The sequence below is a fragment of the Hoplias malabaricus genome, chromosome 9 (genome assembly GCF_029633855.1).
Source record: "Hoplias malabaricus isolate fHopMal1 chromosome 9, fHopMal1.hap1, whole genome shotgun sequence".
Lineage (NCBI taxonomy): Eukaryota > Metazoa > Chordata > Actinopteri > Characiformes > Erythrinidae > Hoplias > Hoplias malabaricus.
This window is the reverse complement of record NC_089808.1, coordinates 23,999,518-24,016,249: the sequence shown is the minus strand read 5'-3', so window position 1 is coordinate 24,016,249 and position 16,732 is coordinate 23,999,518. Positions and strand designations below refer to the sequence as shown.

Sequence of the window (16,732 nt, the reverse complement as noted above, 5' to 3'; positions counted from 1 at the left end):
CAGAATAATAATTTTATATCAGGCTTATACTCATTATTATATCTCTCATAGTTGTTGATAATATTTGTATTAGTGTGTTTTCCAGAATGTGAATGTAAAATCTGTTTGAGGAGATTATAAATGAGTTATATCCGGTACAGGACAGTAATCTGAGTGGTCCGATGGTGGACCAGCAGTGGTCTACAGTCAGTGGTGTGCCAGCCTTTTTATGCCAGTGGACTGATATATGCTCGCTGTGTGGGACGAACCAGTAAAATTAGTTCAAAGCTGGAGCCAAAGAACAGTAGGTTCTTCAGCAAGAACTGTGGCTGAATAATAGGAAATAAGACAGGAACACGCTCTATTTGTGTGTGTATGAAACCAAACCTTGGTGGTGTGGTAAAGTAGCTGTGTATATTTCTCTGAAAAAAAAGAATGGAAACTTCAATAAAAAAGTATAAAATCATTATTAAAAAGCTTTTAAAATGATATGTTTATCTGTTGAAAATATATTTCCTATGGTTATAAGAAGAATTAATGAAGTAAACGAAGGACTCTAACTTGTGCTGAAATCTTTGAAGAGAAAGGACTACACAGTGTTTGAGAAAGGCCTCGTGGTCAGTGTGGTTTGGGCTGTGTTATTAGAGCTGTTTTTATGGTAAATGACGCTGCGGTCTCTGGTCTCGCCGACGCTGCAGGAACTCTGAGCTTTGTTTTATTAGCATGACTTTACCGTTTCACAGCTGTGACTGAATTAAAAGACCCTCAGGATCAACACAACAGCAAGCTCCAGTTTTAAACCGAGTTCAGAACTACTTAGCAGTTGATGATTAACAAAGAGGCCACACAGTTGTGGCTGCTGCTGTTATTTTTGTTTTTTGAGCAGTGGGGGAGTTTTGTTCCTCAACTGTCTGTTGGGAAATCTACAGGTGATCAGCTTTAAAAACACACTGCATTAATGTTTTGGCTTTTTAAAGGTCACAGACATAACATTCCTTGTGTTTATAATTAGTGACAACTTTCTAGTAGAGTGTGTTTATCCCTAATATTGACACAATTAGAGATTCTGCAGATGATTAAAGGGGAGGAATTTGGAAAAAACAAAAACATATCACTGTACAGTTTTTGAGGTTTAACAGATGTATGTGCCCCCTTCTGAAAGCCCCCTGTGGTATTTTCTAACAGTGGATGGTGATTCCTGCTATGGAGGATTGAATTACATGTACACTCCAGTGTGTGTGTGTGTGTGTATGAATGTGTAACAGAAGTATCTGCAGGCTGTTTGACCACCCTCGCTGCTCCAAGACCCCTGAAGAATTTGCTCAGACCCCTTCTTCACACACACACACACACACACACACACACACACACACACACACACAGGGGTCTTGTTTTGATGAATTTCTCACACTATACTCCGCCCAATCCATTCTCCTGGAACCCAACTTACAGTTTCACTCCTCCTGCTTTCTTCTCATAGGCAAGGAGGGCCAGAGAGAGTTCTGAGGCTCCGCCTACAAGCCCTCCTCCTCCTCCCTCCTCCCACTGTCAACTCCCAAAAACACTGCTTATGTTTTCAAAGAATTATTTTGTAACGTCCTCCTTTCTTTAGGAGCTCTTCCCTCAGGCTCACTCCCTTTCCCTCTGGACAGAATAGGGCTCTCCAGGTAGGCACATCTGGGCTGGATTTTACAGAAAGCATAAAGGGTGTGTTTACAAAGGGTGCCTTAACTTCAGCGCAGTCCATGGTGTATGGTATATTTCCCTTCAAAATTCAGTGAATAAGCTGTGACTTATTTTAAAACATCGGCATATGTCGTTTACCCAGGGGCAGCATAAGTTTTCACTTACCAACACAGGGAAGACAAGAGGAGGAGGAGGAAGAAGTGATGCCGAAGCTGAAGCATCTGAGGTAATGGAAGTCCTTTTGCGTTTTTTGCCTTTGTGAAATCACGTACAACTTTCTAAACAGAAGTTTTTCCCTTTTGCTCCTGGATCTTCCTTTATCCAGGGGAAGGGATACACATGTGGAAGATTTTGTCTTGTGCAGGAAAGGGGGTTTTAAAGCTCTGGGAGATGAAGAAGTTATTGTTCTCCACTGACAATGGACAGATCCGTTCCAGGACAGAGTTGGACGTTGTTAGTCATAAACACATTAACATGAGTGCAAGTGAGGTGTGGAAGGTGTAGATGTGGAATGGTGGAGGGGATTTTAACTTTGCTTTGTGCTGCGTGTGTGCCCATGTTTTTTTGGCACTGAGTCTGCAGGACCTGCATGGTCCAAATTCTGTGGACATGAAAAAATGGAGAGGGAGAGGGAGGAAGAGTAGGGCATGGAGCGAGACGGAGAGGATAGAAGAGAGGAGGAAGGGAAGAAAGAAAGAAAGAGCTTGAGTTTGGATGGTTGTGAAGGAAAAAGAGAGAGAGAGACTGTGCAGTTAGGGTCTGACCGATCATTTTATATCGGCATTGTGATTCAGACAGAATAAATATATTTGTTCTAATCATTTTACCCTGGATATTGCAGGTATTGCCTCTGTCAAACAGCTCCAGTGTCACTGGGTCCGGGGTTTAATCCCTGCCTCGGGTCACTGTCTGTGAGGAGTGTGGTGTGTTCTCCCTGTATCTGTGTGGGTTTCCTCTCAGTGCTATGGCTTCCTCTAACAGTCCAAACACATATGTTGGTAGGTGGAGTGACTGTGTGAAACTGTCCACAGGTGTGAGTGTGTAAGTGACTGGGTGAGGGTATGACATTTCCTACAAGTGTGAGTGAAGGGGTGTGTGTGTATTCCTGCTTTGTGCTTAGAGGTTTTCACAGTTGCCAAATTTTGTGGTCGATATAGTGTCCAGAAGTAATTGCAATAAACTCTACTATTGGCATTTTAGGACACTTTCATGCCACTGATATAATGATGATAGCATAATAATTCACTGACACTTAGGTCAGCAGAAATTATTGAGGATATATTGTAACAGACCTACTTGTGCCCAGTGATTCCAATCTGAATCTGGAACACAACCCTCAGTCCACAGTCTCCAAGGAAAAACCTCCTGAGTGTGGCACAGTTTTGTCCCCACCCCAGGGTGGTCAGTGTCAAAAATGCCAAGAGCAGACACAGCAGGGGGTGCCCCACCCTCAGTGGGTGGGGGTGGGGTGGGGTTTGACCAAGACAGAGCCCAGAAACAGGGCCTGAGGGTCAGGGAGGGACTTTGGCCTTTATCCTGAACCCAAACTCCAAATAGAAGAGCAAGAATGAGCCTTGGTGCCGAGGAAGCCACACGCTCACTGAGCCAAACAGGAAGATCCTGAGTTCTCAGAGCAGCACGCCATTGTGTGTGTGCAGGAGTACACAGGAGAGTGCAAACGTCTTGGCACCCTCGGTCAGATTACGTGTTCGATTCATGTTTTTGAAGTGAAAGTAAGTTAACACATCCTCTACAGGGACTAGACTTCAGTGCGGCATTTCCTTGAAAACAATTTCTATTTAATATATAATTTATTTAACATCTTACCAATGTTGGGAAAAAACCACATATATTTTTCATTTTGGAGATAATTTGAAAAAACCTTTTACATTGGCCCAAGTTTTAAAAACAAATAATGTTTTTTCACTTGAAGGGGGATATTTTTATGAAGAAATCTCTTATTCAGTGCATGTGTGTATTAACGTGTGAATATGGAGCTCACAAACCCACACACTGTGAAACAAGACGGCAAGTGCAGAGAATTTACAATGGCCCCGCCCCCTCGTCCGAGTCTGTCCAATCACAGCGCTGGACCTGCGTTTATGTGAGAGCGCAAAGACGAGGTTATACGCAGCAAAACAGACACAATCAGTGTGGAGAAATAGGAGCACTGAGTAAAAATGGAGAAGAAAGATAACTGAGAGACAACGGCTATAAACCAGAGCTTCTGCTCCTCCCTCCTCAATGCTGTGTGCTCGGGGTCGGGGTGAACAGCGAGTGGCTCATCATCATTTAAAGAAACAGGAGCTGAAAGCTGGCGTTCTGAACAGGGCTGTTTAGACACGGGGAGAACACTGCTGTGGGCTTTTAAACTAAAGCAGGTCAGACGTTTCATTAAGAAACAGAACAGTGTTCCACTGTGGAGAAAAGGGGGAGCATGTCACTTTTGGCTGCCATCCAATTTATAAAGCTTGTTTCCTTCTTGTATGTAGTTTTCAGAGCCCTGAGCCGTGTTCTACACACCTACCCAAAGCACTTATCTTCCAATAAGAAAGGCTGATGTCTGTCATTTAAAAACTCGGGCGCTCAGCTCCACTCTCACTGCAAACACGTGGTGACACTTCTATGAATTGCCGCGCCTTTAACTCCGCTCTGGGACACTATTCCCCTCCATACTGTTTGCTCCTCTCAAGTTTCCAAAGTGCGCATTACTCCCGGCGCACCAGCCCCCGCCACACAAACACAAACACCACCCAGAAAATGTCCATTCTCTCTCAGTCTCTCTCTCTCAGATGCAGGTGATTCATCTGCATCCATCTCAGATGGATTACATGGACATTACATTTCTCTTAAGGTCTTCACTTTTCAAATGTTTTTTTTTCTTGAAGCTTTAAATGCACCTTAAAATTAATTCATTGATTGTCTGTAACCGCTTAACCAGTTCAGGGTCACAGTGTTTATGTGATTATGTGTTGTTATATTTGGAACTACTTTATATGCATTAATACATTCCAGTTTAAATTCTACTCTCTCTCGCCCTCTCTCTCTCTTTGACTCTGTCTTTGTTCTCTCTCTCTCCCTCTGTTTTCTCCCTGTGTATTTCTCTCACTCCGTCTCCCTCTCTCAGTTTTTTCCTTCTTTCTCACTCCCTGTTGAAAGTTTGTTTTTTTTGGGACCAATTTTTAAAGTTGTCATGGGTTCAAATCCAATTTTGTGGTCCGAGCTGGAATGCTATGGAAAGAAATGTGTTTAATGGGAGCGAGGAGAATGAGGAGTTTGCTCAGAAAGAAAGCAGCATTAAAGACTCTGCGAGATTGGAGAGGTTTCATGAAAATAATAAAAAAAAATAACATTTTTTTTTTTCAATTTTATCTTGATTCAACAACGACAGTAGTTTTGCAGAAAATACAGTTCAGTATTTGGGAGCTCTGGAGCAGCTGCACATGAGCCTAATCTCACAATGCACATTGTGAAGTGTGGACCAGTGAGGCATAAAGTTTTTACTAATACTAATCATCCAGCATTAGGGCCTCACCTCACTAATGTTGTGGCTGCCACCAGATCCCAACAGCGATGTTCTAAATCCTCGTGTACAGACTTCTCAGAAAAGCAGAGACTGTTACCGCTGTAGAGAGGGGAATGAAGTCCCAACTCCTTCCGTTTAGAAGGAATTATATTCCAATAAAAGTTGTTTACAACACACAAACAGACCATCCAGAACACGCTGTACCTTTGAGGGTTTGTCTGTATAATTACAGACATGTAGTTTTATTTCTGAAGTGTGTGTGTGTGTGTGTGTGCGCGCGCGTGTGTCTGTGTGTGTGGGTTGGCCACAGGCACAATAATGGAACACAAGCCTTTCCACAAACGTCACGGGTAAAGTTATAATCCTCCTAAATGTTGAGTTCTTCCCCTGGGATTGAGAAGAACAGAGCTGAGAAGTGAATAACAGCCATTTCCCCATTTACACTACAGCTAATCTCAGAGCATTTCTGCCTCTTTTACTGGTCTCAGTTAGCTCACTCGCCGCAGCCAAATGAGTGGAAATGTTCTCATTTGCAACATTACAACCATCACTTCTCTCTCTGTGTGTGTGTGTGTGTGACCTAGACATTCATGACTTTGTGGGGACTAAAATTTGTTTGCACACTTAAAAGCGACGTTCACAAATTGTAATACAAACACTTTTTATACAATTCTGAAAATGTTTCCTCACCATTTTCTAACTCTCTAGTCAGTTTTCGTGCTTGAAAATGGTCTAATGTGTAAGACCTGGTGTCTGTGAATGAGTGAAAAACAAACGGAAAAAAAAAACAGTCTTGGTCCAGTATGCTAGGCTTTCTCTCTCTCTCTGAGAAACGTCATCTGGAGTGTTTTTAGACAATGGAGAGAACTCCAAACATTGAAAAGCACAAACCGAGATGAGGATATTGCCCTATTCCTGATCCATAGGTGTGTAATATTGACTTTTTTTTTTTCAAATCACTTAAGGTGGAATGTCGTCAAAATCAGGAGACGGATAAATGCATTACTGAAAGTGATACAAAACTAAACAACTTGAGTTACAAATGAGTTTCTGTGGTAATTCAAACAGTGAATAAAAACAGATAAGTTCAACTTCAGTCACATACAAAGAACAGTAAATTTTTCCCCTCAAACACACTGTTCCACCTTTAAAGCCGTGGAGCTTCTGAACATAAACAAACAAGAACAATGATTCCCAACAATCGTAAGACATCTCCTTCGAACCCCTTTCAGAAATGAACTCTGGAGATATGCAAGTTGTCACTTCACACATGCAGTGAACAGATTTTCTGCATCAGACATGTTCTTGCAGCAGGAAATACTCCACATGCTTTAGGCATGGGCCAGCGCCTGTGCAGTGAGGGCATGAGATACAGTGCACATTACCTGGGACATTAGCGGCTCTATTCATGCATGTGCTGACTTGGACTTTACCCGGAGCCTTTACTAGGGCGCTAGAATATAGTCATCGTAAAGTCTGGGACGGATGTTACAGGTGTTTGCATTCTCCTCTGGGTAAACTCAGGAACATTTCTGGGTTACCATACATGGGAACTTGTCCATATGGCCACAAATATCATATCCCTATAAAATAAATCATTAATTTTTAAGGTGAAGATGTGTTAATGTTAGTGTAGTAGTAGTTATGGTTAAGTCAGTATAAGTCTCCACACACTGAATGGGAGTCAATGTAATAAGGTCCATTGAAAGCATGGAAACATGGTCTGTGTGTGTGTGTGTGTGTGTGAGTGAGTGAGTGAGTACTGTATAGTCCTGTTTAATCATTCAGACTAATTTACTGCGTCAACCGTTCTCACTGCAGGTTTGTTGTGTCGACTGCTGTTGAACGTTATCACATGACAGAGGCTGAGAGGTGTAATTAACATCAGTGTCTATGAAGGGATAAACAAGGAGTTGATTTTGAGAGCTCTGGGCAAGAGGAGATACAGGAGATGTTTAGTGTTACCTTTCCTGCTTTGGGACCTCTTGAACCTATATTTACAGTAAAGCAAATAAGATGCAGGACGTTTCCTATTTGGTTACTTCAGGTTTACAGACCACCTCTTCATGTATGGGGAAACTGCTAAGCCCCTGTCGCTGGCAGTGTGTCATCTTCTCCCTGATCTTATCTTAGGGGCTGCATTGCATGTATCACAGCTAGAGAGAAAGAGATAGGAGGATTACACAAAGCAGATGTTTGATAAGATGGAAGGCAGCAGGAGCTCTGTAGGCTTCAGTATGCAGGTTATTTTGTGAGTGAATGAGTGAGTGAGAGGAAGTGTTTGGTCTCAGCTGTTTGTGTGTTTACTGCATAGCTCACATTGTTTGGGCTGTGGCTGCCTTTGTGGTGCCTCCACACTGCCGCGTGGTCAGAGAGAGAGAGGCATACAGCATGAATGTGGGGGTAGAGAGTCTGAGAAGCAAGACACACAGTCTCCTGTACAGTATTCCACAGTATAAGCACACAAGCTATATTCATGATTTTTGTCTTATTAAATCTGATGATTCTGTACTTCTTTTGATTCTCAGGTGTTAAACAAGGAGCCACACCTTCTCACAAGTGCAGAAACCCAATGACCAAGGCCCAAAACAATGGACACACAAAAAGGTAATGATCTAAACACTTCAAGTTTGTCTGTAAGGTCACAATAGCTTTTTTTTCTGTCACTAATTTTAGCGTAGAGCTGCCAGACAAACCCTGTCTGTAGTCAATCACAATTGATGACGTTAGTTTTAATTGCTTAGAGTTTACCTTAAAGTAGTAGCATTTTCATATAAAAAGGACTACATTTAGATTAAGATTCATACAAGTCTAAGCTCAGTCTCAGTAAATCAACAGCATTATATTCATTGTGTGGATACAGGGTTCACAGGAACTTGAAAACAAAGATTACAGGATTTTATCATCCACAGAAATGCATTGTTGTTGTTAATTTGCTACTAGTCGATATTAGCCTACAGTTTTCCTGCAAACATTTTCCAGCACAGTGTGCTAAAAGTGCTCAAAGCATATCATAAGATATCCTACCATAGAAACATAGTTTTGAAAGACCAGCTAAATCCACTTGCTCTGAGGGTGCCTTGAGTTTCAGTCAAGTTGTTCATTCACTCGATTCATCCGGTGGTTTGCTTGTCTCTAATTCTCCAAATTTGAGTCTGTAGTATACCACTACATTAGTCCTGTGGATCTTTGGTGTAATTTAGGGATTGGAATCTGAACTGGAAGGCAATCTAAATTGGTGTCATTTAGGGAAGTTAAAATGTGTTCAAATGCTTTAAAACATATGGCTGCTAACATATTATTTTAAAAGTATTTTATACTTGCAAAAAATCCCTAATTTCCATCTTCCTTTTTACAGTGAATGGTGTATCTCCAAAGGAAAATGGAAGCCACAGAAGACCCCACTGCTATTCTGTTGAGACACCCTATGGATTCCATTTGGACCTAGACTTCCTGAAGTATGTTGATGATATTGAGAAAGGCAACACCATCAGAAGGGTGCCGATTCAGCGCCGACAGCGTGGGCGGAGCAGTGGAGCTCTGTCACGTAACCTCAGTCTGCCTGGGTATGGTTGCAGACCTCCTCAGTGGAACTCCACCGGAATCTTATTTCCCAAGCCTCGACTCGCAGACTCTCACCAGAGCTATGAGTATCAGTCGACCGACAGTGGGTCAGCTGGTTTTGCCAGGCAGGTAGAGCCTTCGTACTCTTCCCTCACAGCTGCTGAGATGGATGCCACAATTCAGGCTTTTGACGAGCAGCCTTTAGGACTTCACGTAAGGCCAAATCTCCTGCGAGCATCTAGTTTACCACTGACAGTGTTACTGAGGAAGCACTCAGAATCTACAGAGGACCCAGTCAGCCCCAATGGCTCAAGGGACTACCTTGCACAAGAAAATGGATCTTCCGAAGATGTCTTCCACAGCCCGGAAAGAAAGAACGGGACTCTTCAGCGGCTCACTGTTGCTTTACAGCGAGTGGGAGAACTAGAGGAGGAGATCCGGGTTATACCAGAACTCAGAGCCCAGATATGTATCCTGCAAGAGGAGCGAGAGCTGCTCCTGCACAGGTTCCAATCCCTAAATGACACCAAAGAACCACTGGATTTTTGTAGTGATATACTACAGACTCGTCCAACTTCCACAACGCAGGTTTCAAAGACTGTGGAGAATCAGAGGCAAGCAAGAGATGACTGGATGAATCGTGAGTATGATCAACTGGAAGAGAACCTTAAGGCATCCTCAGAGCAAGTTGATGCAATTGTGATACCTTTAAGCTCAGAGAGGGAGGTCTCAGGAACTGAAGGAAGTCTGCCTGGTACTAAGACTGTGCGAGATAACAAAGATCCATTGGATCATGCAGACAGGGCCACGTCCCTCACTGAGACTCTGCAGAGGAAAGTTGTGATGCTGGAGCAGAAGCTCCATGATCTTGAGTCTGATCTGGACAAGTCACGAGACCAGCTGAAGGAGCAGGTACAGGAGGGCCATATGAAGGATGAGAGAATCAAGGAGCTTTCCAAAAGTGCTGAAACCCTCTGGGAAAGAGCAGAGAGAATGGGGCATTTGGACAATGCAAGAAATGCACAGGATCTACAGTTTCCAATTGAGAGCAGATCAGAGAAGGTAGAAGCATCTGTTCAAACTCAGTTCCAGGAATCAAGACAATGTGGCCAAGTATGTTCAGAAGAACAACCTCTATCAAAGCAAACTGCAAGATCGCACACAGAGATAGAGCATCACGTGAGAAGAGTAAAGGAGCTCTTGAATGAGCAGTGGGAATGTCTCTGCGGGACAGGAAGGGTTTTGTCCTCTGAACACTTGCCTCCTCGAGTCGGCTCCATCCAGAAACAGCTGGACACTTTAGTCAGCCTCCTCTCACTTTATGTGTCCCCTGATGGAGAGCTGTCAGCACCAGGTAAATCCATGAATGATAAAAGTTCAGTGTAGAAGTGTACGGAATTAAAAACTAGGGAGAATGAAGCATCCTTTCTGAGAAAGGAGCACCACTGAAGGAACTAGACACTAAGCTACTTGACTAAAAAGAACAACAGTAGTTAGTAGAAGTGGCCAGGGACTTTCCTTGAAGAAAGGAAGAGCTGCATGTTACTTCTTAGAAAACTGCTGACACCTTACCCAGATAGCAATGAATGTTTGGCCCAAATGTGGCCCAAATATGGCACGTGTCAGGGTGAATCTGGTTGCCTCCATTTCACCTTGTAGTCTGCTTTATATGGGCCAGATTTTAGGTATATTTTGGAACAGATCTGGGCCAAATTGACATTAGGCCCAAACAACATGTGGCCAATGACCAGCCCACCCAACACATCCCAGAGCTGTAACTCAGCTGTAAGTGCCAAAATGAATGACAGAATTGGCCCAAATAGGTAGTGGGTATTGGCACCTGGAGCAATTCTCATCCATCTGAATGGATACCATCATCAGTTTCAAAGTGCTAGATTCTGATAACCGATAACATCACTTCATACTAATTAATATTTCTTGCTACATCACTAGACAACACACCATTAACACATTTGTCTTTGCATTTATTTTTTCTATCTCTACATTTGCCTAAGGTCAAGAGTCCAAGATGGAAGACCCAATATCTGTGAATAAGTCAAGGGAGGAAAGTCAGACAGGAGTTGACACGGAAGAAAGGTAGGAGCTGAGACTATATTTTCAGACGTAAGAGTAGTTTCAGTTTCGTAACATGCAGTCAAATAACCAAGGTAGAGTAGGCACTAAGGTTTTTTGATTGTACCCTTTAGCTTGTTCAGTCTTGGCAGATCTGCTGAAGGAAAAGATGAAGCAGAGAGTAGCTTCATGCCAAAGGAACTTGAGGAGCATTCTGACCACAAGATTTTCCTAAGAGAAGCTATCCAACCAGAGCAGGAAAACATTACTCTGAGCACCAATGAACAGAAGGAAGAGGACCTTACAGAGACCATCCCTCATGAAGGTGGTGACTCTGGAGAGGTCCTGAAACAGGAGATAAATGAAGTTAAATGTCCAGATGATAAACCAGAGACAAATGAGGACAATCAGACTATTGCACGTTCAGAAACAGATTCCAAGGAACTGTCACAAGATGAAGGAGGCAGGTGAGATAAAATTACAAACCACAATTCCAGAAAGGCTGTGGCAATATAGTTTGTAGCACAATTACATACAGAAAGCTATGACCAGCATATTCAGTTTAATAGAGAAACATTTGATGCTTTGCTTCATGAGCTTTGTACAGTGTACAGTGTTACTTCACCTTCCCTTTGAGTAACACTTCATGACCATTTAGGGACTAAAGACACCAACTGATCCAGTTTAATTTTTTGCCATTTTTCTGTCAAACAAGTTTTAAAAATGAAATATAATAGGTTTCCCCTCAAAGGAACACAGTTCAGATGATTAAATTAAACATTTGTGAACTGCTTTGGTCAAAACATCACAGGGATCAAAATCCACAGCAGCATTCTCTCCCTGTCTAAACAGCCCTGTTCAGAAAGACCACTTTCAGCACCTGTTCCTTTAAATGATAATGAGCCGCTCGCTGCTCACCCCGACCCCGAGCGCACAGCAGTGAGGAGCGAGGAGCAGAAGCTCTGGTTTTTAACCATTTTTGCTCAGTTTTCTTTCTTCTCCATTTTTACTCAGTGCTCTTTCTCTGCGCTCATTGTGTCTGTTTTGCTGTGTTTAACCTCGTCTCTCACATGAACATGGGTCCAGCTCTGTGATTGGACAGATTTAGATGAGGGGGCGGGGCAATTCTCAAGATTCTCCTTATTATGCAAGATTTCTGAATTGCTCAGTCGCATGTTTTCTGACTTAGACAACCCATAAAACTGACTGGGTGGTCTTATTTCACAGTGGGTGGGTTGGTATGCACTTCAGATACCAAAACTAATGTGTAAATGCACTGAAAAGGTGAGCTACTCATGATATGTTTCCTTTAAAATATGCAACTGCACAGATTTTACTCTTCAAACTTCGCACACACACTGCTGCAGATTCCCTGAAACCTTTGTCGATATTATGTGTAGTAGGTTTACTGGACTGGATTTGTAGGTTCATGATTTATTCACTTACTGAGCACGATGGCACTGTCACAATAACGTGGTTCTACTGAAATCTCTTCTCTCAGGGAAACAGCCATGGATGAAGATTTTATGGCCGCATGTTGCTTCTTAAACAAGCACATGAAGGAAGTGTCTGATCCAGATGAGGAAATGGTAATTAATACACTTACATAAATGCCCTTGTTTGATGTCTAGAATGTCATAAAAACTTCTGACCTGGTTCATAACATAACAGTTGGGATGAGATGATGTGGTGTTTGTGATTAGTACTAAACTTCCAACATCAGAATCTGACCTTACTGATGTTCTTGCGGCTCTATGCCCTCAAATTCTCACCGAAATGTTCTGATTTCTAGTGTAAAAACTTTTCAGAAGAGTTAAAGCTGTTATAGTAGAACAAAGGGACAAAACTCCAAATTAATATACTTCAATTTAGAAGAATCCATGAAAGAACAGGTGTTCACACACTTGAGGCATGTAGTGTATATTTGCTTGTATTGTTTGTGTTGTTTTGTGTTCAGAGGCAGGCTCTTACCGTGGTCTTCCAGCAGTGGTTCCATGTCTCTGCTGAAGAAGACTCAAGTCCAGATACTGTGTCTCTTTACCTTCATGAAGTGTCCACTAAAACCCCCAGTGTCCTTCAGTTCCTGGTCAACATGGTGGATGACAATGGGAACACAGCGCTGCATTACAGCGTGTCCCATCCCAACTTCCACATCGTCAAACTGCTCTTAGACACAGGCAAGTGGAAACGAATGTCGCTTTTCCACTACATGGACCCTGCTCTACTCAGCTCTACTCTGTTTGGTCCCTCGTTGGTTTTCCACTCCCACAGAATCTCGCTGGATTCTTTCGTCGGCCACTAATCCAAGGAGCGTAATTTTATGAGCTGCCGTGGTGAGTTGGATAAAAACAAATGTGATCTCTGCTGCAGCTGGAGATTTTACAGATGGAGAGTTGGTGCTGGATGTCTGCATTGCGTGGCTTAGAGTGACAACTCTCTCTGGAAAATCAGCATTTTGCAAGGTTTACACGCCACGGTTTACCAGAGAAACCCACTTCCAGGTCCAGGACAAGAGTTACCTGATGGAGAAGCAGAATACAGCAGAGTAGAGCCAACTAGAGTAGGGACCAGTGGAAAAAATGGCAATAGTGTCACCCAATGACAAGTATGGGTTATAGGGGTAAAACATGCCCTGTACTGGGTTTGGTCTAGAACTCATCCAATGTTAGTACCTGACCTCACTAAGGTTTGTGAATGGAACCAGATGTCTGAAGTTCATGTGGTTCTAGTATATTCTCACTGTATCTTCTGGTAGATCTTACCTATTTTTCATTCCCTCAGGAGTGTGTGAGGTGGATCTGAGGAATAAGATGGGATACACGTCCATCATGTTGGCATCTCTTGTATCTGTGGACTCTCCACAAGACTTGAAGGTGATGGAGCAGCTGATGAAGCTCGGAGATGTTAATGCCCGTGCCGGCCAGGTCAGAAATGATTGAGAGCCAGGGGACATTTACCCCAGCATGGAAAGATAACCCACACTGAAAACACATACAACTCTAGCCACCACCTGGAATACCTTAGCAACCACCTCAGCTACCATAATGACCACTAATTACCACCCTAGCAGTCTGCATGTCATTTGGTATCAGCTTCTATCATCTTACCAACTCTTTCTTGCTATATTTTTTTCAAAAGGTGGGACAGACGGCCCTCCACCTGGCGGTCCGACATGGCCGAGCATCCACAGTGAAGCTGCTGCTGTCTCAGGGGGCGAATATTAATGCTCAGGACCGAGCGGGGACTACGGCACTCATCAGTGCCTGTGACCGTGGACATACAGACATCGTCCGGATCCTCCTGCAGAACCCGGAATGTGACATAGGCCTCACAGACCAAGTGAGTCCAGGGATCCCCCTCTTTCAAATCTGTGGTAGTGCAAGCAGAGCACTTACTCATAGTGCTGGTGATAGGAACCAGACGTTGGAAAGGTTTAATGTCTCTGGAAACACCCCGCAAAAGGGAAAATTTGGAGACAACATTTTGGAGACACTTTTTAGGAAAACCTCTCCGTTAATAGTGCCCTCTAGTGGACATGTCTTTAAAGACAACTGAGACATGTACTCTACTGGAGCAGTGGAGAGCCATTTAATCATCTCAAATACTTACCTCCTCTCCCTCTCCCTCTCTCTTTCTCTCTAGAGAGAGAGAGAGAGAGTATATCTGTGGGTGAGAGCCACACAAACAGAATAGTTAGAAATCTGCAATTATAAGTTTTTTTTTGGGGGCGAGAAAACTTCTGTTAAATCTATTGTAAAGCTCTATCTCACGCAGTGTAGCCAATTCACGGTCTATATTTTATTTTGTGTTGAATCTCTGTCCTTATTCCTGTGTATTAGGCTTAGTCCCAGTCTGAGAAACCAGGTGTTACAGCCATTACACTCCTCAGATATCTGGTTCCATTCACCAACACTGGGATCAGTGTTCATTTTTTTAATGAAGCATTTTAAAAGCAACAAACCTCTGTTGATTATTTAAATGGTTAAGATGTATATAAAAAATGTATTTCACATTCTGTTATTGTTTTTTTTTTCTTCTTCATCCACTGGTGTCCCCCCCCCCCTTCCCCCAGGGTGGACGCAGAGCTCTATCACTGGCCACTCAGGCCTCTCACACCGAGATCGCTGACCTCCTCAAAGCCAGAGCCAACACCAGAGGACCCGACAGATGCAAAGTGGCGTAAAAAACGGCACTTAAGATTCCCTTTCTGTATCTTCACTGCACGTCCAGACATATATCATGAGTCAAACTCTGCTTCTTTAAAATTCTCCCATTAAGGACAAAGCTTGCATAATCTCCATAGGAATGCACAAAGCCCTGGAGCAGCTGCACATGAGCCTGAGCTCACTGTGTCCGGTGCAGAGCTTTGACTAGAGAAGTAAAAATCCATTGAGCTATGGAGCAGTGGGTCTATGGGTTTTGGAGTGATGGAGCGCCATCCGGTGCCAGAGCTGGCCTTCCAACATCAGTACCTGACCTTTCAAGTGCAATCAAATCCTCACAGCAAATTTTCAGCATGTAGTTTAAAGCCTTCCCAGAAGAGCAGAATATATACCCTTCAATTCAGGGGAAATGTAGCATGAGGATGCGTCCAAAAACCTTTGGCCATGTTGTGTATTTCTCGGTGAATGCAAACAACCCTTTGAGACAAAGGCCACAGTCTCTGCACCACAACCAGGATCCGGTCCTGAGAGGTCCAGGGATATGTTATTATTATTTCTGTTATTATTGTTATTATTATTGCTATCATTACAGTAATTGATATCGGTGTTAAACCTCTCCAAATCTTGAGCTTCACTCACTGAGACGTGTGAATTTGTGTCGACTCTCTTGCGCCATCTTCAGGACAGAAACGGAAAAACTGGATATACAAGGATTTGTTTTGACTGCGATGGTATGTGATTGGATGTAATCACCGTTAAAGTCGGTAGTCAGTCTTTCATTAAAGTTTGTTCTGCGAAATAAACTCTGCTCTGCTTCTGACCTTTCCTCGTGCCTTCTGACCCCACAGGTTCAGTCTGCAATCCATTCTGATTGGTCGGGGATGAATTCTGATTGCTTGGGGATTCATTCTGGTTGGTTAGGGAATCATTCTGAGCGGTCGGCGATTAATTCTGATTGGTGATTGTGATTAATTCTGATTGGTCGGTGATTGATTCTGATTGGCGGTTGTGATTCATTCTGATTGGTGGTTGTGATTCATTCTGATTGGTGGTTGTGATTCATTCTGATTGGTCTGGGATTCATTCTGATTGATGGTTGATTAATTCTGATTGGTCGGTGATTAATTCTGATTGGTGGTTGTGATGAATTCTGATTGGTCGGGGATTCATTCTGATTGGTGGTTGTAATTCATTCTGATTGGTCTGGGATTCATTCTGATTGATGGGTGTGATTAATTCTGATTGGTCGGTGATTAATTCTGATTTGTCGGGGATTCATTCCGATTTGCAAGTGATTAATTATGATTGGTCAATAAATAACTGGTCAGTGATTAATTCTGACTTGTGGTTGTGATTAATTTCAATTCAGACCCAGAAGTGACTTGACTTACTCAGGAAAACTGTTCAATTACAGATTGGACGCCTGTGAAAGGAAAATGAATGTAGTTCCTGAATGACTGCAATATGTTTAATTCTTAGGGTGTTTTTGTTTAATAGTGTCCTATGCTATGAACGGAACTCTCAGGAATAATATGATGTGGTATGTGAACCGAACTGTGCTCTTTGGTCCCATATATTTCTGGGACTTTCTTTACCTTCTCTATATTTCAGGCTCTGGACCTTCTCACAATGGCTTCCTCATTATCGCCTGCAGAAATAGGATGCATAGTAATCAACTGAGTCATCTGAATTATATGTGAATCGTTAGTAGTTTTGACCACTAGGTGGCGCTTCGGCATTA

The 16,732-nt window shown here is 42.8% G+C and overlaps 1 protein-coding gene across 2 annotated transcripts; it reads left to right on the top strand.

The window, feature by feature from the left end:
- Positions 1-1,579: 1,579 nt before the first annotated feature.
- On the top strand, positions 1,580-16,540 carry LOC136707351 (KN motif and ankyrin repeat domain-containing protein 4-like). 2 transcript variants are annotated; one of them, XM_066681360.1, is made up of 11 exons: positions 1,580-1,646; positions 1,808-1,891; positions 7,720-7,798; positions 8,550-10,109; positions 10,771-10,852; positions 10,963-11,295; positions 12,330-12,417; positions 12,786-13,005; positions 13,610-13,752; positions 13,967-14,167; positions 14,901-16,540. In XM_066681360.1, the coding sequence occupies exons 3-11, from the start codon at positions 7,783-7,785 to the stop codon at positions 15,009-15,011; spliced, it is 2,754 nt and encodes a 917-aa protein (XP_066537457.1). In that variant the 5' UTR covers positions 1,580-1,646; positions 1,808-1,891; positions 7,720-7,782; the 3' UTR covers positions 15,012-16,540. The 2 variants fall into 2 exon arrangements, with proteins under 2 accessions (XP_066537457.1, XP_066537458.1); XM_066681361.1 differs by lacking the exon at positions 10,963-11,295.
- The last annotated feature ends 192 nt before the right edge of the window (positions 16,541-16,732 follow it).